We start from the raw sequence: 23,340 nt of genomic DNA on the forward strand, positions 1-23,340 counted from the left end.
GGGGTGGCGGTGGATGCAGCAGAAGCAGGGGGCTCGTCTGATTCCCAAGAGATGTCATGCTAAAATCTATGGGGAATCGGTCTGAGGTGTATGGGCACCTGACAGATCTCTCTCTAACCAGATTGGATTAGAGAGAGATTTGTTTCTTGGTGAAATCTGCCCATCATCTCTAGATGTATGGCTGCCCTTACTCTAGCATGGCATTGGCAGCATTAGGACACTGCAGGTCATTTCTGTAAGTCCAGGTCCTTATCAGTACTAGGAGTGAAGGGGGGGTAGGGAGAAGCACAGCACAGAAGCCTTTACAGCCTTTCTCCCTGACCTCCAGAATACAGGTTCAGGATGGAGGAAGGCGCAGGGCTGCTCTCTCACATACACACACACACCAAACATACCTTTTGCCTTCCCCGTTAGAATTCCATTCTGCATCAGCCAGCCATGCTTGACTGAGCGGCTTCCTGGGGGAGCAGCTGGATGACATCACTGACAGAAGTCAGTGAAGAAGCGTTAAAAAAACAAACAAGGAACTGTCTACCAATCTTACTGTCTAAACTATAAAGTTTTAAATCAGGATGATACCATTTATTGGCTAACTAAAAATGAATAAAATAAGCAAGCTTTCGGCCTTGCAGCCTTCGTCTGGCTTATATCCTGTTAGTTTGCAAACTGGTGGTACAGACAGCTTATATACATGCAACATCAAAAGGGAAAACAGATATTTTTTTTCAAGCATAAATACATGTCATTAAGATGCCTTAATTCACACAGACCATCGACCTGGGGTTAGAGGTTGTAAGCCAAGATCCTTGTTTACTCCCTGCTCACATACCTGGGAGTTGGACTGACACAGAGGTATCGTAAATTCTTAGTTCACAAGTTCAGCACAAGCACAAGTTCTAAACTATGTATGACTCCTTAAGGGGCCCATACACTCAGCCGATTTTCTGGCCGATCGATCGATTGATCGTTTGAAAATCGGTTGGCCAATCGACCGATCGATGGCCGATTTCGATCGATTTCGATGGATTTCCATCGACCAGGCAGGATGGAAAATTTAGGTCGATCTGATGAGATTGCTTATCAGTTTGCATTGGCCTTAATGGAAATCTGATGGCAAAAAAATGCCATCAGATCGAATTTCAATAGATTTCAAACTGAAATCTATTGGAATTCTTTCCTGGTAAAAAATGTTCTAAAAACGCATCAGATAGATCATCAGATGCATTTCTTATCTATCTGCTGCCAATCTGACGAGTGTATGGGCACCTTTATTAGGTGCACTCTTTCAGAACAACTGTGCAAAGAGCTTTTTATCCCCCCCCCCTCCCTTAGCTGTGTCTTGCAGGACAGTGGAAAAAAAACTTTTTTTCCCATGGACTGCCTGAGGATTGGAATGTCTTTGAAAGCGCCCCATCCTGACCTGATGACCTGCCGCTCAGAGGCTGGAGCCTCTCGGGCCTCTGTGTCCTCCCGGCCCTGGTTGTATTTCTATGCGGTTGATGCTTATATGTTGTTTATGTATTCTTTTTTAGGTGGGTCAGTGGCACTCCATTGTTGGAAGTGCCTCAAGCACGGTCAGTTATTTAATACTAATCTTTGGTAGCCGAAAAGGAGCGCCATATGACCTGGTATTAATTGAGTGGTTTTAATGCACATGTTGGACTTTGGACAATGGGTTAACATTTTAGGGGGTAGAGCCACCAGGGGTGTGGTGCCCTCTCATGGGCACATATATTGGTGTTTGTATGTTAATTCGCTGTTTAACACCTGAGGAAGAATGTAATATTCGTAACATGTAGTGTACTTGTTCATCCAATACAGCAAAATCATTGCAGCCAGTGGTGTGCCGTCTCTTATTGCAAATAGGACGACTAAAAGAATGAGGCACTGGGGGAGGGATTCAGAGGAATAAAATAAGCATTGGAAGTCTTGGGAGGAATATAATTAGGCTCCTGAAAGGGGTATGATATAGAATCCGTTGACTTCTGTGTTTTTGGTTTGGTTTCGTTACAGCAAAATGGACCAAAAATGTCTATTTTGTGTTCTGATGTACATACGTATAACGGACCATTCGTTTTCTGTTTTCTCTCTTTTGATGTGAGGTAAAGGAGATTAAGAAAATATGGTAGAAATAGGATATATGATACATGGGAGAGAAATAATTATCTGTTCATTCCTTCAGTTTCCAAAAATATCAATGGATTTTACGGTGCTAACCAAGACTTGACAAAACGTGGCAGCCACTCCCTTTCATTAGATTATTGTGATGTGAGGATTTTCATGCTTGCTTTTGGCTCACTTGAAAAGTCATTTAATGTAATGGCATGTGATAAGATACACATCAGGTAGACTAAGATCAAACAAATATAATACAAGTTCTGACACCACTGAGCTCTGCAGTGCCTACATTTCTGGGATGAATACATGACATGGAAGTCTGACAAGTAGAAAGTCAATATATTACATTTCTTATAGGTTTCTAGGCCCGTAAATGTTACGGATTCTGGTGCACAGGGTAAAGGACCAGATGCCTTCCTGCTACAATGTTGTACTTGCTTAATACAACATATGAGTTTAAAGTGGACCTGAACTCTTGCACAAAACACAAGGAAAACAGAGAGAAATGTACCGTGTGTTTTTAGAGAGAAGAGCCTGCAAGTGTAATTTGATCTCTCAGCTGTGTCAGCACAGAAATTCAGCAGTCCTCGGCAGACACGGCTAATATTTAACACAGGATTTAAACTCTTTGTCTGCTTCCATGAAAGCAGGAAGTAGACACACTGCGGATTTATTGCAGGAATTCTGTAAGCTGTAACAAAGAAATGTTTATCTTTAAAGGTTATTATACTGTTGCCTATCATTTAGAGCAGAGAAGAATTTATGAGTTCAGGTCCACGTTAAAGTGTACCTGAACTGATGTCACATGAGATAAATATGGGTACATGCATAACCAAGCCTACTTAGAGCTTAGCTGTATTAAATATTCTATTTTTTATTTGCATTGTAAGAGTTTAAAACCAGTGATTTCTATCTATGCAAATGAGGCAGTAGAACAGCAGTTGGATGCAGCATGACTCTCCTGAAAAGTAAATAAGAGGCAAAAGACTTTTATTTCAGGTGTTAGAGAACAGAATATACCAACATTACCATACTGCAGATGGGAGTCCCCAAGTCAAGCAGCATCCATCTTTGGCTAATAGCGTGCTCTGGACCCAGTTCTAGTACGTATGTGTACAAATGGAAAGAAATGTCTGGCACTGCTAAGGCTTTATTGGTACAGTACAGTGACATAGAAACAGTAACTCGTGCAGATATTCAATCACATTCCAGATGGATGCGGTGGCGGTGAGTGCAGGGCACTGTCTAGTTTTGCAGTGGCGGTGAATGCAGTGCACTATCTAGTCCTGCAGTGGCAGTGAGGGCAGTGCACTATCTAGTCCTGCAGTGGCAGTGAGGGCAGTGCACTATCTAGTCCTGTAGTGGCAGTAAGTGCAGAGCATTATCTAGTCCTGCAGTGGCAGTGAGGGCAGTGCACTATCTAGTCCTGCACTCACCGCCACTGCATCTATCTGGTATGTGGTTGAATATCTGCACAAGTTGCTATTTCTGTGTCACTGTACCAATAAAGCCTTAGCAGTGCCAGACATTTCTCTCCATCTGTAAAACTCTTTTATCTGTCTAGCCTGATAAAAGCACAGTGGTGAAAACTTCAAATGGTGATTAAATCTCTCCCCTTGGAGCTCAATGACCATATTCTAACTCACACTGTCATGGCTGCTGTTTAAACTTCACATTGCAAATGCAGTTCTAAGAGCCCATTTCCACTAAGTGCAAATTTGCAATGCAATTATTCGCATTGAAACTGAAAACAGTTGCAATGATTTCAGCAGTGTCTGATGTACAGGCCTGAGTAGACTTGCATCTTATTCATCTATACAGCTGACTGCAAAAAGCATCACATACGTTTTTCCAAATCTTATATATTAATGCAATGGGTAAGGGCGTCACATAAATGATGAAAGCAGTTGGACTGTAGAGAAACCAAAAAACAAAGAACCTGTATTTCTAACATCCTTTCCTCTTTCAGGTGGTAGTGAGATTAGTGAATGGGCGGCCTGGTGCTAAACATTTCATGGACTCCCCAGTACTGAGAGAATTCACAAAGGCGACGAATATACGGCTGCGTTTCCTGCGAACAAACACTTTGCTTGGCCATCTAATATCTAAAGCAGAGAAAGACCCAACAGTAACTCGCAGAGTAAGTATGTCACCATACCCGCTGTCCTTTTATACCTTAGACTCGAGACCTGGACTCGTGCACACCAAGGAAAAGTTTTTGATCCACATATACAGCAAGTGCTGTAAAAATCAATTGCAGTGTGCCATGTGTGTTTGTTTAGCTACATCAGAGTGTAATTAGCCTTATTAGTAGCTGTGACTCAAAGCAGGCTCTGCCTCTGCAGGAAAGACTGAAACCTAACCCTTTCTGTACTCCCTGCACAGTTCAGCCTGTTAAAGTGAACCTCCAGACTAAAAGTTGACTCAGCAGCAGTGAAAAGGCTTGGTGTTTCTTTAACAGTTTCACAGCATCAGAACTTTGTTTCTCTTATACAAGCCCCATTTTAGCTGCACAGAAGAAAACTGCCTGGGCAGTTTTCCCCTTATGCTGTGCAAAGCATGATGGGATTTCTGATGTTGTTGTTCTCGTTCTGCTGTTTGGTGCAATTTTTTTTTAACATTTTGAATTTGACATTTGAAGCCTAGTGTGTGCAGCTGGGAGGGGTTATCAGGACACAGGACAGTTGGAACTGTGTCTCATGCTCCCTGTCACCTTCTTTCAACCAAAAAGATGGCTGCCCCCATGACTCACAAACATTTGCCTGTTCTTTTAAAACAGGGTGGGTAAGAGATTATATTACCTATCTATTCAAATAACATAACTAATGTAACTTAATAACAGTATGTTTGTTTAGGATGAAGTTCCCCTTTAATGTAAAAATTCAGGTTTTTTAAAGGGACTCCGTCCTCCGCTGTCTGCAGCTTCGGGAACCGGGTCCTGTCACTGCTGTCAATCGGCTCCAGTCTACGCATGAGAAGTGTGCCCTCTACTTATCTCTCCAGCAACTGGAGAGATACATAGAGGGCGCACTTCTCGTGCGTAGACTGGAGCCGACTGATGGCAATGTCCGGACCCGGTTCCCGAAGCTGTAGACAGCGGAGGACGGCGACGTGGGAGGGATCTGAATGGATGGGGCTAGAGGAAGCCCCAGGTATGTATAAATCTTTTTTTATAGTTCAGCTCTGGTACACTTTAAAGATTTCCCATAACTTGTAATGAAGCCACTTGCTGTGGCTATTTTTTTTAGAGCAGACAGGAAGTTCTTCTAGGAAAATAGAGAAAGCATTAGACCAAAATATGGGAGGAAACTATTCTAGCAACATTAAGATGAAGTAAAATATTTCCACAACCTCTGTTTTGTTGATTTATCTTTAACCCTTTATGGTAAACAAGTATGGGTCCTCATGCAGAAAGACCCCTTTTACTTATTTAACTTAGTGGGGATGGTTGTTTTTTTATTAAGTGTGTGACACGATAACACTAGGAGCCATTGTATTGCTCAAACCTTTTTGCGGGCTTCACAAAGGTAGGAAAGCCCATTGCCTCTTCTTTTGGAAGAATGATTCATTAAAATGAGGTAGGAAATACCCCCTACTTCTTCGCTGGAAAGTTTCTCCAATGGTAATGTGTTTTGGTACTGGTTAGGGATTTGAGCCCTACAATAATGGACTGCAGCTTCCTGTCCAGTACTAGCTTGTTTGAATGGTGAAGCGATTAATAAGACTTTCAGAGGGTCTGAGATGTATTTTTAAAACAAATTTAAAAAATGTATATCATACTTCTTTGCGTTTACAGGGATGTTTTAAGAAGCATTTTTTCTCATGTCCAGAAAAGCATAATACATCACTGCATGGTTTTTGTAGTGTAGAAGGCGAGATACCACATACTATTAGCTGGCAGTCACTGCAGCCATCGCATAGTGACTTCCCTATATGCCACTGCAGGCCATGTGAAGGCTTATAAGCGGGCATGTATGTTTTTGTAAATCTGCAAACTGGATATTTTTCACAGTCATTGATTTTTGTCATATTACTGAATCAGCACCCATTTATTATTTTGTAAATTTGTATTTTAGTGTCAAAAGAGTTAACATTTTTTGATTCATGTCTTCAGTTACTACTGTGCACAGTATTATAAAATGTGTTTGCTTTTGTCCAGTATTACTACAGCATTAAGGACATCAGTATCGGAGGTCGTTGTGTTTGCCATGGCCATGCTGATGTTTGTACAGTGAGGAATGCTGGGAACCAGAACCTGTAAGTATTGATTGTTAGCTACTTTATCATACATATCTGGCATTTCATCCTGTACACGTCACTTTCTTTACTACGCTTGGTAAGATTGTTTACTTTTCACCTTCTACAGATGTCTCCATGTCTGTTGATTCTTAATTATCTATAATTCTATAATTATAATACAAGCTTGATGTAGTTTGGTTCTCCAGAGCACTATATTATTGTGGAACATTAGTGGTCCTGCTATTGGATGGAGGTTAAATGAAAAGTAACACCTCTGTGACTGTGACATTTCCTCCATCCCTCACTGTCACGCCCCTTCACAAGCATAGACCCCCCCCCCCCCACACACACACACACACACACTTACACTTAGTACTATAGCGAATTAGGCTTTTTAAATTGATAGAAATAATTAAACAAGCATGTGGTGGAAGCATTGAAAAGCAGCAAATGGTTAAAAAAACAAGCAGAGCTGTCACATTAATCACCTAATCAGTGGGCATGCCCATCACTAGTGTAGATAGCGACTATGATGACAATTAGGACATCAAAAGTAACTGAACGTTTTATGCAGAATTTGACTTCCCACAAGGTAACCAGGTAATTATTTTTCTGAGGTCCTCAGACAAATATTAGCATGAGGTTGAGAATGGGCGTTTGCATTATAAAGTTCTCCAGCTGTAAATACTGAATAAGGCAGAAGTAGAACTTATATTTGAGATTTAGTGTGTAGTGCTGTAACATCTGGAAAAAAGGCCTGTTTATCAATTCACCAGATTATAAATGTGAATGTGTCATGATATAGCCAGGACTGCTAAAACACTCCAAGAAGACTAATCATTTGAGAAGGAGTTTTGGCCTTAGGAAAAAGTTTTGAAAGTGTGTTTCCTTCAGTAAGAAGTAGTGTTATCTGTTAATGAATTAAGCAGAATGATTGATATAGTTTTTTCGACTTTGTTATACATTTTATATAACCATAATGAGAAAAACGTGTTCAGAATTAGTTTTTTTTCTTTCTTTTCTGTGCTGGAGGTATGAGTGCCAGTGCCAGCATAACACGTGTGGGGAGATCTGTGACCGCTGCTGTCCTGGTTATAATCAGAAGGCATGGCGGCCTGCCAGTATCGACACAGCTAACCAGTGTGAACGTAAGTGATAAGTAATAGCTTATGTTTCACGCATTTGTCTGTTATCAAGAGACTTAGTAAAATGCATGTGTTACCAGCAATGCTATGAAGCCTCACAGCCTGAGACATATAGATGCTATGGTCACAAGTGCGGTAACAGGCTTACAAAGGACAGCTTTACAGTTTAGTCTTAGACACAGCAGCCACTGAACATAGCATTCCATTTTTATTATGCTGATGAGAACAATGGCCTATATCCAATTAGAGTTTTGTCATTTGAGATAATTTTTCAGCTATTTGTTAAAATAATTTTTCAGCACGTTGCAATTGAAAAGTACCAAAACTTAGGTGAGAAAGTACTATCAAAATTATTTTGTGTATTTTCTCGCTTGCTGGGGGTTTAAAAGGTGTGAAAATATCACCTAGGAAAAACCACAGGGTGTGAATTGAATGTGGGCCACTGTAACTGTGCATTCTTTTTATTTAAAGTGTACCTGCAATGTAAAAAGTGCCCCAAATGAGTATTTGCCTAAGCAAATGGAAGCCTCTGGATAAACCAGAGGCTTTCCCATCACCTTCCTCACCGCAGTGGTGGGACCCCCGAAGCCCTTCAACAAAGGCTTGCCGATGGAGCTCGGCTGCGCTGCACAGGTACAGACAGCTCCTGCCTGTGCACTGTCATGGAGCTGAAGGGGCTCGGCGGAAACAAACCCGGCTCTGTGCTACTGCACAGGCGTGAGTCGTCCTTACCCTACGCAGTGCAGCCACGCTTGTTCATGTACGGGAGCTTGGCCGTAAGCTTCAGGGGTCTCAGCGCCACAACAGCGAGGATCCATACTCTTCCCTTTATCGAGGTAATTATCTACATTTTTGTCCAAAAGACCGCACAGGTTTGCTGTAACACTTTGGCTAAGTGACTAGTGTCCTAGACAGATTCCAGTCACAGTATTACAGCCAGTGAAGATTGTTTCTGTATGCTGGGTGTTTTGGGCACAGTCCTCCGTAGTTATGCCCACAGTGAAAACTGTTCTGTGTAAATGTCATATTTTCTTTACATAAAACATAAAAAGATGAAAAAAAAAAAGCCACTGTATTGCTATTTGCTAGTAATTACTGGAAATATACAGTATGTGGCATTTATTCATTTTAGTTAACTTGATATTTGTCCTATAATTACATGAATAGCTTAGTGTACCCTGGTAGGTATTGCAGAGGGTATCAGCACAACATAATTGCACAAAAAGAAGAATTTTGTTCAGTGAGGAGTGCTTTGTATTGTAAAGTTATACATTTGTTTTCATTCCTATTATCAAAACAGCTGATCTCTAAGTTCATGTCAATAAGTTAACATACAGTATAGATGTTATATTAAAACCCACTGTAGTTAGAGCGGTTTGTAAAGAAGCATTCCAATGCTAGAATTTGATTCTGTGGAAATGATACTGAACTTTCACCAACCCCTTTAATCCTATTTGGATGGCTAACTTTAAATACATCTGTGCACAGCAATTCACAATAGAATGAAAACAACATTGAATATGCTCACTGCTGTGTTTGAAGCAAAGGATCTGCTGTTCTATGACTGCTTGTATTTGGGGTGAGATTCTGTTCCTTTCTTGTTTTATAAGAGTTGTCAAATGTGACATTTAAATTCCATTCAATCCAGCAAGTCGCCCAGATCATGATGTATTAAGATATTCCCATTAATTCAGTAATCAGCGTCCAGGGTACGGCGTTCTGTTAAACAGTCATCTATGTTATCCCCTTAAACCGCATTGCACCCCTTCAATCAGTAATGAATGCAGTAGCTAGACTCATCCATTCTTCCCACTGCTTCCACTTCCCCCTCTGCAAAGCTCTACACTGGCTCACTATCTGCTTCAGGATCAGTTTTAAGATTGTATGCCTGGTCTAAAAATCTGTGCACAGAACCTGCCCAACCTACATTTCCTACATCTCGTCCACAGACATATACCTACCCAACCCCTCTGGTCCTCCAATGATCTCTGCCCGACCGCCCCACCCATTTCTCACTCCAATGCACACATACAGGACTTCTCAAGAGCCGCCCACACCCTATGGAACTCCCCCCCCCCCCCCAACTTGCCCCTTTCTTCAACACCTTCAAGTAAGAAGTAAGCCCTCAAAACACACCTTTTCCAGTCCCTCTCCCCCCCACCCACCTCACTTTAGATTGTAAGCTTTTGGCAAGGCCCCCCCCCCCCCCTTAGTGTGCCCCTCTTAATCTTGCCACCGCAGAAATTACACCCTTCCCATGGAGTAATATAACCGTGTGCTACTTCTCTGTCTCTCACCCATGTTTACATTGTATGTATTCCTATTGTCCAGTGGTGCGTATTATGTTGGTGCTTTATAAGTGCAATAAATACCGTATATACTTAAGTATAAGCAGAGTTTTTGGGACAAAAAAAGTGTTCCAAAAGTGTGGGTCTTGGCTTATACTTGAGTCACTTACCTCCCACTATGATCAAATGTAAAATAACGTGACCCCCGTCCCCACCAGAGCAGCGCGGCGCAGCGGATTGGCATACATAGTGACAGCTTTGTGCTGTCTTCTGCTGTGTTCTGTGTCCCCACCACAGTGGTGCGCGTGGCATATATACCATAGATGATACCTGTGTCTGCCACCCGCCGAATGTCCCCGCCAGCATATGGAGAGCAGTGCTTTCTTCTTATGCTCTCCAATCCACGCTGCCCTCCAGGAATCATCTTTAATTGTACATTTCGGAGTCTCATATCAATGACGCCACTAGAGGGCATAATTGCAAATGAGACATAATTTCAAATTCGTGGCGTGGATCAGTAAATATGCCATGCTACTCTGGTGGGGGACGCAGGACACAGCACACAGCAGGAGACAGCACAAAGCTATCACTTTGTAGGCAAATCCGCAACACGCTGCTATCACTTTGAAAGCTCCCACAGCCATCACTACAGGTCCTCTTTCAAATCCTCCAGTCAAACCACTGTAAGCACAAGATACCTATACCTATGCTGCAGTGCAAACAGCAGGCCTGCAATTGTTGGGCTTTCAGGGTATGTTGCTGCCTCCAGCCATAATGATGTGTGCTTATTTGTAACAATCAGTTGGCTCAGATGGGTACTCTGTACAAAGGTTGTGTGTGTTTGGAAGGTGTTCTATTGTGAGGCAATGGAGCAGAGCCAGCCTTTGGGGGTGGCAAGTGGGGCAATCGCCCCAGGCCCCGCACCTAAGGAGGCCCCGCACCCTCTGCAGTGCTGGGGAGAGCGGGCATATTTGTTAAAACTCACATGTCTTCACCGATGCTCACAGCTACCATCTATTTCCTCTCCCAGCATCTGTGTATTGGTAACAGCGCCCCCTATGATGACGTGACCACATGTCACCACATGGGGGCGCTGTTACCAATACACAGATGCTGGGAGAGGAAATAGATGGTAGCTGTGAGCATCGGCGAAGACACGTGAGTTTTAACAACCATTCCCGCTCTCCCCAGCACTGCAGCCACCTTGCTATCTAACCTGTACCTACCTATATAATCTATACTGCAGGGCACCTACCTATATAATCTATACTGCGGGGCACCTACCTATCTAACCTATACTGCAGGCTGGCACCTATCTAACCTATACTGCAGGCTGGCACCTATCTAATCTATACTGCAGGCTGGCACCTATCTAACCTATACTGCAGGCTGGCACCTATCTAACCTATACTGCAGGCTGGCACCTATCTAACTTATACTGCAGGCACCTATCTAACCTATACTGCAGGCTGGCACCTATCTAATCTATACTGCAGGACACCTACCTATATAATCTATACTGCAGGGCACCTACCTATCTAACCTATACTGCAGGCTGGCACCTATCTAACCTATACTGCAGGCTAGCACCTATCTAATCTATACTGCAGGGCACCTACCTATATAATCTATACTGCAGGCTGGCACCTATCTAATCTATACTGCAGGCACCTATCTAACCTATACTGCAGGCTGGCATCTATCTAATCTATACTGCAGGGCACCTATATAATCTATACTGCAGGCTGGCACCTATCTAACCTATACTGCAGGCACCTATCTAATCTATACTGCAGGCACCTATCTAATCTATACTGCAGGCACCTATCTAACCTATACTGCAGGCTGGCACCTATCTAATCTATACTGCAGGCTGGCACCTATCTAACCTATACTGCAGGCTGGCACCTATCTAACCTATACTGCAGGCTGGCACCTATCTAACCTATACTGCAGGCACCTATCTAATCTTTTCTGCAGGCACCTATCTAATCTATACTGCAGCCACCTATCTAACCTATACTGCAGGCTGGCACCTATCTAATCTATACTGCAGGCTGGCACCTATCTAACCTATACTGCAGGCTGGCACCTATCTAATCTATACTGCAGGCACCTATCTAACCTATACTGCAGACTGGCAACTATCTAATCTATACTGCAGGCACCTATCTAATCTATACTGCAGCCACCTTCCTATCTAATCTATACTGCAGGCTGGCACCTATCTAATCTATACTGCAGGCTGGCACCTATCTAATCTATACTGCAGGCTGGCACCTATCTAATCTATACTGCAGGCTGGCACCTATCTTATCTATACTGCAGGCTGGCACCTATCTAATCTATACTGCAGGCTGGCACCTATCTTATCTATACTGCAGGCTGGCACCTATCTATCTAATCTATACTGCAGGCACCTATCTAATCTGTACTGCAGACTGCAGGGCACCACCCTACCTAATCTATACTGCAGGCACCTATCTAATATATACTGCGGGGTACCTACCTAACTAATCTATACTGCAGGCACTGTCCTATCTCATCTGTACTGCAGGGCACCTACCTACCTATCTAATCTGTACTGCAGGGCACCTACCTATCTAATCTGTACTGCAGGGCACCTACCTGTCTAATCTATACTGCAGGCACCTATCTAATCTGTACTGCAGTGCACCACTCTATCTAATCAATACTGCAGGCACCTATCTAATATATACTGCAGGGCACCACCCTATCTAATCTATACTGCAGGCACCTATCTAATCTGTACTGCAGGGCACCTACCTGTCTAATCTATACTGCAGGCACCTATCTAATCTATACTGCAGGGCACCTACCTATCTAACCTATACTGCGGGGCACCTACCTATCTAACCTATACTGGAGGCACCTACCTATCTAACCTATACAGAGTGTGTGCTTCCACAACGTGTGTATCCACAGCATATGTCTCTAGGCCCCGCATATGACACTCGCCCCAGGCCCCGCGTACTCTAAGGCCACCTCTGCAATGGAGGATAGATTGCAACCCTTTCGGCTACAAGATGAACTGCCTGCTGCTGCTGCTTTAAAACACTGATCTGCAAAGGCATCTTGTGCAACCCTCTGGCCTTAAACTCAAGTCAATCTTTTTTTCCAGGTTTTTTTTTTAAGGTAAAAGTTGGGGAAGGGGGGGGGGGGGGGATGTCTGCTTATACTCAAGTCAGTTTATACTCAAGTATATACGGGTAATAATAATCTATGTTTGTCTGTGCCATCACATGCAATGCAGAAAATAAAGATAACTCTTTCAATGGTGCACCAATGTATTGTGTCCTCTACATAGCCTGCAACTGTCATGGACATGCCTCAGACTGCTATTATGATGCTGAAGTAGATTATCAGCAAGCAAGTCTAGACATACATGGACGGTACAACGGCGGAGGAGTCTGCATTAACTGCCAGGTACTTTGTTTGTATTGTAATTTTATATCTGTTTATTTATGATTTAAACATATTAAAGCAAACCTGTGGCAAACTTGGGCAGCAGAAACTGAGCATCTGATCAATAGCGAGCCTATCAGATGTGACTGTCAGTGACATCTGCACATCAAAATGATCTGATGTTTGGGACATACAAGATGTTAAGGCTCATACACACGCTTAACAAAAGTCTTTTAAATGCACAATTATCAAACAACTTTTGTTGTTGAAACAAACAAAAAAGTTGTTTGCTATTGTTCAAACAACTGTTAAGACGCAGCTCAAGTCATTCCAACAGTTAGGTTGACTTGAGGCATCTTTACTGCCTCTGACTGAAGCCAATCCATTTCCTCCCTTACTCCACTGCCTGAAATGGTATATGCAGAACTACACTGTCATATCTAGTTTTCATTGTAAACGGATCTGATTTCAGCAGCTTCTGCTGAGGGGTGAGGTGATTTATCTTCTATTCCACTTCTTAGCTTTGTGTCATATTGAACTGCCCTCAGCCAATCAGCAAGGAGCAGGAATGTGGGAGGGGAAGAAGGGAAGATAACAAGGCTATTTTTTTTTAACTTTCCTCTCCATGGCAATGTAGGAGAAAACAGCCAGGTTGACTGAGATAACATTCATTACAGCAGACACATTTATGATTACACTGGAATGCTTGCAATGCAGAATCAGGATGTAGACTACATAATAAACACAAAGCAGTGGGTAATAGGAATTTGATTTTATAGCTGACAACCCCGCTTTAAAAGAAATGTAAAGCTATTAAACAAGTGTAGGGCGTGGGTACTCCTCCAACCGATCAATCATCAATGGGGAAATCTATCAGGATGATTGACCACCTGGAAGGTTTGCCACAAATCCTTTTGTGTGTATCAGGCATTAAGGGTCTCTATGGAGATCAACATTTAACCTGATTTCCCTGACAGTGCCTGGCAATGCCCTTTACTACATGGCAGTCCTGGACCACCCACATACAATGCGAGAACTGTATGGAAGAATATATCAGCATGTGAAGAACTTTAGTCTTACATAATCATTAAGTGATGCTGTTTTTTTTGTTTGCCCTTCCCTATCCCAAAATTGTGTCGAAGATGCAGTAGACGCTAAAGATATCTTCAAAACCATTGTAAAAGAGAAATCATTTTTCATTTCAAAATCAGGTTTTACTAAATCCAAGGAGTCTCAGCACTGTATACAGTAGCTGATTTAATGCCCATGATGCAAGGAGTGACACAGGAAGCTAGGTAGCTATAAAGTGGTGTCACCTCACTGACTGTGCAGTTGTCTGCAGTACGGATATCTCAAGTTTGGCCACCCTGAAAACAATTTGGGAAGCAAAACAATTTACATAAATGTATTTCAGCTACAGGTATGCTGATCGTTTTTTTGTCCCTTGTTCCAGTCTTATTGGAAGCTAGTTAAGATTTCCAATACCTACTTTTATTAACCATTATTAGAACATGATTGTACATATGGTCTGTTCAGCACAATAAAGCAGAGTGTTTCATGTTATTTCTTGCCCGGTGAATGACTCAGCTCTCTGCAGCATGTTCCATATTACACGAATGGCAGCAAGGCTGTACCCGGACTATTTTTACTGTTTCACTTGTGGTGATTGATAGAATATTTTGCAAAGGAGTGGCTTCATGAAGCTTGCTACTTCTATAAATATCTATAACTGCAAATACATGGATAGCTTTGCTTCTGAAAAGGGTTATGATTGCTTAAAAGGGACTAAAGTCCAAAATGAAATCACTTTAACACACACCTAGAACTCCTTCATAATACAGAGTTATGCTTGTGCTTCGAGTTTACCCACCTCCTCAGGCAAAAGGGGGATAGGAGTGTCTGTCTTGCAAACTCTGTGTACTTGGTGTCTCCGCGTCACATTCAAGTATATGTACCATGGGGCTTTACAGATGCATCAGCTTCAAAAATGTGTAAAAAAAAACCTTGCAGAGAAAACAATGATGTATCTCCCCAGAGCCTGTCTTTTTTTTTCTTCTACCTTCCAAGTAACTATCAAGGCAGTTAGTAACAATTTAGTATTTTGTGCTTGCTAAAGTGTTTTCATCTATGTTTTAATTCAATGCCCCCACACACCCCGATTTGGAATGATCGCACAGCACCCGACGATTTACTCTACTTCATTTCATGTTCTCACATGACGTGCTGCAGCTCAACACAATAGCACACTGGCTGGCTGTGAGTCTGTGACAAACACACTGCTCACCCTCAGCCACTGGATTCAGCCTCAGGAAGGTAACACAATACAAAAGTGCTGCCCCTGAAATCTCTGCGCCTGATGCAAATGTTTCACCTTGCTTAATGAGAGAACCGGCCCTGATTGCCCATGAAGATCACCATTCACCAATTCTCCTAACGATAAATGGACACCCCTAACGTCAATGTCTGTCACGCCTTAGGCTTGAAATACATTTCATTAGATTCCTGTTGTGCACAGTGACAGCGGCTGTGTTCTCACCTTTGTTCTCAGAGTATTAGTTCACAACGGGCATGTATTACCCGAACTACCGTACTTAGAAAAAGATTCCCAGCAGTAGCACTGGTTCTAAAGATGTTACTTTTTTATTTTTCACACTTTAATTAACAATAATCATTCTTTAATTTCATAAAAATAATGCTAAAAATGATTATGCATACATTGCAGTACCGCTGTAACCATACACTCCTAGGCCATAAACTGTTTTGAGGTGTGCATGGTCTGGGGGTGTATGGTTACAGCGCTACTGCAATTTATGCATAATACCTTTTAGAACAATTTATTTCAGTGGAGTGTGATTTTTATGAATTATAGAATTTTTATTGCTTATTAAAGAGACACTGAAGTCTAATTTTTACCATATTTTCTTATTCGGCCTTCTTCATCATTAAATTCTAAGCTGAATTGCCACATCCCCGCGGCAGAACCAGTTATTTATAGCCCTGAAATTGCCCTGCAAAGTTTCACAGGTCGCATCATTCTGCTTCCTGGTAGAGGCTGAGATTTGTGCAGTAGCTCTGCCTCTACTCCAGTTAATCTCCGCCGATCTCCACCTCTCCCCACCCCTCTTAGTCTTCGTTCACTGAGAGGGGCAAGGAGAGGCGGAGATCGGCGAAGGTTGACTGTAGTAGAGGCAGAGCTACTGCGCAAATCTTTGCCTCTGCCAGGAAGAAGAATCTACTACCTGCAGAGTCGTGAAACTTTGCAAGGCAATTTCAGGGCTATAAATAACTTGTTCTACCACGGGGATGTGGCGATTCAGCTTAGAATTTAATGCTGAAGAAGGCTGAATAAGAAAATAAGTTAAAAAACGAGACTTCAGTGACTCTTTAAAGTGCAACAAATAAAAAAAACTACATTTTTAGACCTAGTGCTGCTGTGAATCTTTTTCTAAGTAGGCTTGAAAGTGGAGGTGGTGGGCCTTCCACAAACAGTAAAAAGCTGGTTGAAAGATTATTTTGTAATTAACACTATATAGTAGCTAGCCTTTCAGTGCCTCCAACAAAATATATGTATTAACGGATCCTATAGAATCTGTCAACATGTTGTTGGTCCACTGCTCTCTGAAGCTTTCCCTACTTGATATCTAGTCCTAATCTGCCACCTGCCAAACCCCTTCCTGATAACTAACCCTATTTTTAATGGTTCAAGCAGCTGTGTACATCTTTGATATCAAGTACCAAAACTCCAAGCATTGCATACAGAAAGCCAAATGCCCGTTACAATCAATAATGTGTGACACATCTATTTGCTTCTCCTGCTGGAACATTGATGCCACCAGATAGCAGAAACTCTTATTTTTGGTCATGTGTGCATGTAGCAATGGTTCAGAACTTGAATACAGTTCCAATTTGTTATTTTATGTCTAACTAGCATTTAAAGTGATCATGGAGTTTATTTTATTTCTTTACTACTGTATGTTCAGCAAAACAATCTCCTAACATGCAACTTTCCACTCACACAGGGAATAAAAGAAGCTTAACTTATTAAAACCAGTAGCAGCCAATGAATTTCCTGGCCGCTAAATGGTTATTGGATGGATCTCCCCCTAATCATGTCAATAGAGATTTGCATGTTGGGGTTAGGATATATATTTGTTCCAGTGGCATAGCTAAGGACCTGTGGGCAAGTTTTACATTGGGGCCCCCAAGCACTCTATAAATAACAATTGTTACGGTGCACCAAAACCTGCCAATGGCAACTACAGTGTCAGAGGTGCAAGAAGGAGGATGGGGAACAGCTTGTTAATGATTACCACTACTCAAAGTATCTACAGAAGTGATTATTATGAGCACAGGACCAATAGAGAGCTAATATTGTAGTTGAGGGAGGGCCTCTTGGGGCCCCTCTAGCCCAAGGGCCCCGATGTGGTCGCAACCTCTGCACCCCCTATTGTTACGCCCCTGATTTGTTCTATTACTAATGTAGACTAGTGATGATAAAAAAGTATGAACATTTTACAGGGCAATAGTTAAAAGACAATTGTAACAAGAGGCATTTGGATGCTGCCATATTTATTTCCTTTTAAGTAATGCCAGTTGCCTGGCTATCCTGCTGATCCTCTCCTCTAATACTTTTAGCCATATACACTGAAAAAGCATATGCAGCGCAGGTGTTTCTGATATTATTGTCAGTTCTGACAAGATTAGCTGCATACTTGTTTCTGGTGTTATTCAAACACTACTGCAGCCAAATAGATCATCAGGATGCCAGGCAACTGTTTTTTCCTAAAAGGAAATACATATGGCAGCCTCCATGCCCCTCTTGTTACAGTTGTCCTTTAAAGAAGGTACTTCACAAGCTCCAACTTTTTGTGTACTTGATTTATTGATTGATGCTGAACACGCTACATGTTACTCAGCCCCTCCCGGTATGTAAGTCTAAACTTCTGGATTTTTTTGGTGTAAATTGAAGTGTAGCAGAATTGGTGTCCCTACTGGATAAATAGCACACGTTTCATATTCCAGTCTTGGATTAGAGATTATTTGGTGGTAAAATGTTGATTATTATATTACAGTTTAATGGGAACTACCTTTTTCTTGTTGAACTGGATGTCACATATTTGCACATTCATCTAACCTTTTAATCATTATTGGTGTAGATTTCCGGCCTGTACATTTGATACAGAATGCTATTATACATTATTTCTCAGTCTTATGAAAATATCTGTATTCGCAGTGGTTCACTTGCTTTTGTTTTGCAGCATAACACAGCCGGTGTGAACTGTGAGAGGTGTGCTGTGGGATATTATCGGCAATATGGGGTCCCTAAAGAAGCCCCTGATGGTTGCATTCGTAAGTCCTGATTTCCTACATTTTGCCTTATATGAAGTCTTTTAAAAAATACGATAGAATCTCGTTCTAGTAAACCTCTGGATATAGTAAACCCAGTCCTCCGGTCCCAGCAAATGTGTCTCTATAAATATACATTGTGTGACCAATTCTGATAGAGTAATCTTCTGATATAGTAAACTACTTTTCCTGGTCCCTTGGAGTTTACTATAAAAGGATTCTGCTGTATAAGTTACAGAACTCAAGGTCTGAGCATAAATCAATGCATGATAAATTCATTTTCAACAGTGTGAAAGGCAGAGCAGCAACTATACACCACTTTTCTACAGTGATGACAAACCTTTTAGAGACCCAATGTGCCCAAACTGTAACCCAAAGCCCACTTATTTATCGTAAAGTGCAAACACTGCAGTTTTAGGCCTTTTCACAGGGTAGCATAGTTCAGCCTCCCAGCCATTAGCAACTACATGCAGCCGAGTGGCAGCTTTTGTATCCCTATGCATGTCATCATTTGGCAGAAAACCGCGATGTTGAATTCACCACCTTCAGCCTTCCGTGTGATGAAGGCCTAACCTAAATTCCCACAACTGTAGGTAGCCAGGTGACCTCCCCAATGCAGGTACAGGTGGTCATATGACTCCCTAGGGCAGTGTTTCTTAAACCTGTCCTTGTGACTCCCCAACTGTGATTACCAGGCACTGTCACCTGTGCACAAGTGTGGTAATTCGTGTCTCAGCTAGGTGGATTGCATGTAGCTGAGACCCTAATTACCCCACCTGTGCATAGGTGAGGTTGTCGGCAAAACATGCACCATTGGGGAGTCACAAGGAGAGGTTTGGGAAACACTGCGCTAGGTGATAAATGGCAAGGTTACATTGGAATCATTCTTTTTAACAATCTACCGTACTTCTTTCAGTACTGTTTACTATAGCATTATTGTATGCAGCGCTGCACATGAAATAATAGATTAAGATTACAAAATCAAATCTCCAATGTAGTGTGTTCACTGTGTTATGTCATAATTCACATAGTTCACTGTGTTATGTCATGTCATAATAAGAATTGACTGTATACAGAGGAAGACTGGATAGGTAGGTACTTTTAATGAGGTAGGGTTATGGGGATGCTTAACACATGCCACAGTCTGCACTTTAACATTTCTACATAACACAGCCTAAGCTAGGCATATGGAACAATCTAGAGGTAATGCTTTACTCCAGTTTACACTATACATTGTCATAACTATTATGTTTCTCCATTGTGCCTTTCTGTTAATGTGTTTGTGACAGCTTGCAGCTGTAATCCAGAGCAAGCAGATGGATGTGAGGAGGGATCAGGGAGATGTTACTGCAAGCCCAACTTCACTGGACCTAACTGCGAGCGCTGTGCGGATGGCTACTATAGGTACCCTCTCTGTCTACGTAAGTGTTCACAAAGCTGCTGACACAGTTCCCAACTGCCCTTCATTTGGAGGGACAGTGCCTCTTTGGGAGCCCAATCCCCCACATATGTCCCTCTTTCTTCCACATATGTCGCTCTTTCGGGACTGATGTACAGATCTATATAAATGTATGTATTTTTCAACTGAAAAATTTGTTTACTTGACTCTATACTTTATTCCCATCCTTTAAATTGACATATTTTTTTATTTTTAAATGTTTACATGAAGAAAAATAAACCAAAATAGTAAGGATCAGTGTGGTTTGAATTATAAAACAACGTATTTTTCTTATGAAATCTTTATGGTTTTCATGACAAGGGATGTGACAGAGGCGTGGCTTAAATGATATACCGGGGGGAGTTTAGCTCACCTGGGGCTTCTTCCAGACGCTAGAAATCTGTTCCAGACCTCCATTCTTCACGCCGAAAGATCGTGAACCACATCCAGGTCAGGATCTTCTGTGCTTGTGCACCTCTTGTGATTGCACTCCCCTCACTGAAAGCACTTTGTGCTTGTGCAGTACAATTTTCTCTCTCTCTCTCTGAACTGCGCAAGCGCAGAGCGGCAGCGTGATCATGAGAAGAGGCGTGCCCACACATGCGCAGTAGATCCTGACCCGGCCACGGGTCGCAATCTTCCAGAGGGTGTAGTTGAGGCCTGGATCAGTGCGGGACTACGGCGTGGGACCTATCAGACCTACCTAGGGGCTGGAAGAATGCATACTTTAAGTGTCCCTTCTCATCTCAAAAGGTGGGGAGGTATGCTTCTGGTTTTCTTACAGAGTTCTTACAACTCTCTCCTCTATACGTTGCTGGCCTGCATAGAATGAATGGCCTTTATTGATGCTGCAGACAAAGCATAAATAGCAGGAAACAGCATTTTATTATAAACTCGTTGTTCATGTTTTCCCTGCAGTCCAGCTTGTGTACGACCGTTGGCAATGCTTGTGCTCACATGTGCCTTAGGCCACACTCACAAAGCTGACATCACTTGTGAAACTGGATCCTGTATGATATCCCATTAACTCTAAATTTGAAAATAACCACCAGTCATTGATGTTATGAGTAGATCAAGAACAAGCTTAATTACATAAGTGTTATTTACTAAGTTCTCCTTTCAGCGGAAAAGCATAACCACAAGCACAGTGAGTGGGCTGATGGACCCTTTAATGTAAATTCTTCAGTCATGGTTCATGCCATCTTTACAAAACTGACACAGATTAAAGTATTAAAAGAAAGTCTATAACTGTGAGCACCCCACAAATAAAATCAACAAAAACACCGCAGACAGCTGAGAAATAAATATAAGATTAAGAATCACAGCTTGAACGCTGAGAAGTTGTGTCTGTCTGTGTGAATAAAATCCTCTGTGAGTTGCTGTTATGGCAGAGTGCAGTGATTTGCAGAGTGCAGTGATTTGCAGTGTTCACCGCACTGGAGTTTGCACATCTGTGTTCTGTGCACAGCATTATCACATTCTACTTGTAAAGCAGACAAGCAGTAATTCCTAAATAGAAGCAGCAGTAGGGAGAGCAGTCCCTGCAACTGCAGGAGGGCCAAAGGCTGTGGAGAACCCCCACCAGCTACTTACCCTTCCTCAGTAGTCCCCGGCTACTGGGGCTGATTGCAGGAGTACAGACAGGAGATGACACACGCAACAGGTAGAAGACCCAGGTAAGTAGAGTATAAAGCCTTGTGCTTGATTCATTTCAGGTTTACTTTAAAGAGAGTCTGAAGCCAGTTTAAAAATTACCTTAGAGGTAATTAAAGGTAAAAATTATTTTTTACCTTCTTTTCTGCTGAAGGATCATGGTCCCTGCTAAACCGCCGAATTCCCAAGACCGAACAAGGGTTTTTTACCCCCCAAATCCCCAGGGCAAATACTGGGGAGCGCTTCCTGATTGAGGCAGAGCTTAGGGCTGTAGCTCTGCCTCTCTTCGCATCAATCCCCGCTGATTGCCACCTCTTCCCGCCCCTGGCAGTCTTCCTTCACTGAGAGGGGCAGGGAGAGGCGGAGATCCGCGGGCAGATTGACGCAAATGGAGGCAGAGCTACAGCCCTAAGCTCTGCCTCCCTGGACAGCAAAATCCACTACCAGGAAAGTAGTGGATTTCTGCCCTAGGATTTGGGGGGTAAAAAACCTTCATTTTGCCGCGGGATAGCAGTGTTTTAGCAGAGACCATGATTCTTAAGTTTAATAAAGGGTAAAAACTAGTTTTTAAGCTGGCTTCAGTGTCTCTTTAAAGGGATACTTAAGTCAATAAAAAAAAGCCACATTAACTTACCTGGGGCTTCTACCGGCCCCCTGCAGCCGCCCTGTGCCTGCGCTGTTACGGAACGGTCCACCTGTGCTCTGCAGTGACTAAGTTTCTATTTCGGCAACAGAGCCAGTCGTTGGCCACTGCGCCTACGCGGCCCTGGCTGTGCATGTCACCGTTCGCATCCTGCGCATGCGCAGTGCGAGGAAATCTCTAATGCACATGACATTCCCGGCGAAGGGAGTGCAAATGAGGACGGGCGCAGCCCGGTCCGTTCAGGCGCAGTGGCCATCAATAGCCAAAAAACAAAATTTAGCCGCGGCGGGGTACCGGAGGATTCGTTTGGCACGGGCACAGGGCGGCTGCAGGGGGACATTAGAAGCCCCAGATAAGTGAGACTGTTTTTTTTATTTGTTGTTTGCATTTAGGTTTCCTTTAAGTAAAGCTATATTTGTGAGGATTTGCTTGCACATGGAGGCTATAATAATTGAATGCAAAACCTGATGTGAATATTGCTCATTAGAAGGACGTAATGTTTGAGCTGAGGGAGGGATAAGGTAACATGGTACGCTGTGAACAGTGAAGTGTGTGAGGTGAATCACAGTCTAGATTACATCTTCAGGTATGAATCATTGCTTCCTGATAATAACAATTCAAGTAGGCTGTGCAAGATGTTGTTTACTAAATGGTATCATATAGCCAGGAGGCAGACAAAGGTACTTACAATTACAGATTACACACAGTACTTACATGACATATTTGCATTCAGTTAAACCTAAAGTAAGAGAAATATGAAAGTTACCCTTTTCACTAATAAGAATGCTTAGACATGTCCCACTGATGCAGCTGGCCAAGCTCTTAAAGTGGTATGAAAGCCAGCATTTCAACTTTGCTCTAAAAGATTCCTCACAGCTTGAAAGCTACTATCCCATATTTTTTTTTAGCAGAAATGGTTAAACAAAGCACTTTGTCCTGCTATTCAGCTTCAAATCCACATCCAAACTGGAGATAACAGTATCTTTGTTTGCATTCTAATGTTGATACAATGGGCCTGATTCACAAAGCGGTGCAAACTTTTTC

The 23,340-nt window shown here is 42.4% G+C and overlaps 1 protein-coding gene across 1 annotated transcript in view; it reads left to right on the forward strand.

The window, feature by feature from the left end:
* The window catches only part of LOC137518877 (laminin subunit alpha-3-like), a 303,606-nt gene that overhangs the window by 35,472 nt on the left and 244,794 nt on the right, over positions 1-23,340 (forward strand). Inside the window, exons 5-10 of the mRNA XM_068237275.1 lie at positions 4,088-4,258; positions 6,278-6,375; positions 7,390-7,505; positions 13,119-13,237; positions 18,475-18,565; positions 19,852-19,983. Of these exons, the coding sequence (XP_068093376.1) occupies positions 4,088-4,258; positions 6,278-6,375; positions 7,390-7,505; positions 13,119-13,237; positions 18,475-18,565; positions 19,852-19,983 (727 nt within the window). The remainder of the gene's footprint in view (positions 1-4,087; positions 4,259-6,277; positions 6,376-7,389; positions 7,506-13,118; positions 13,238-18,474; positions 18,566-19,851; positions 19,984-23,340) is intronic.

The sequence above is a fragment of the Hyperolius riggenbachi genome, chromosome 5, assembly GCF_040937935.1.
Source record: "Hyperolius riggenbachi isolate aHypRig1 chromosome 5, aHypRig1.pri, whole genome shotgun sequence".
NCBI lineage: Eukaryota > Metazoa > Chordata > Amphibia > Anura > Hyperoliidae > Hyperolius > Hyperolius riggenbachi.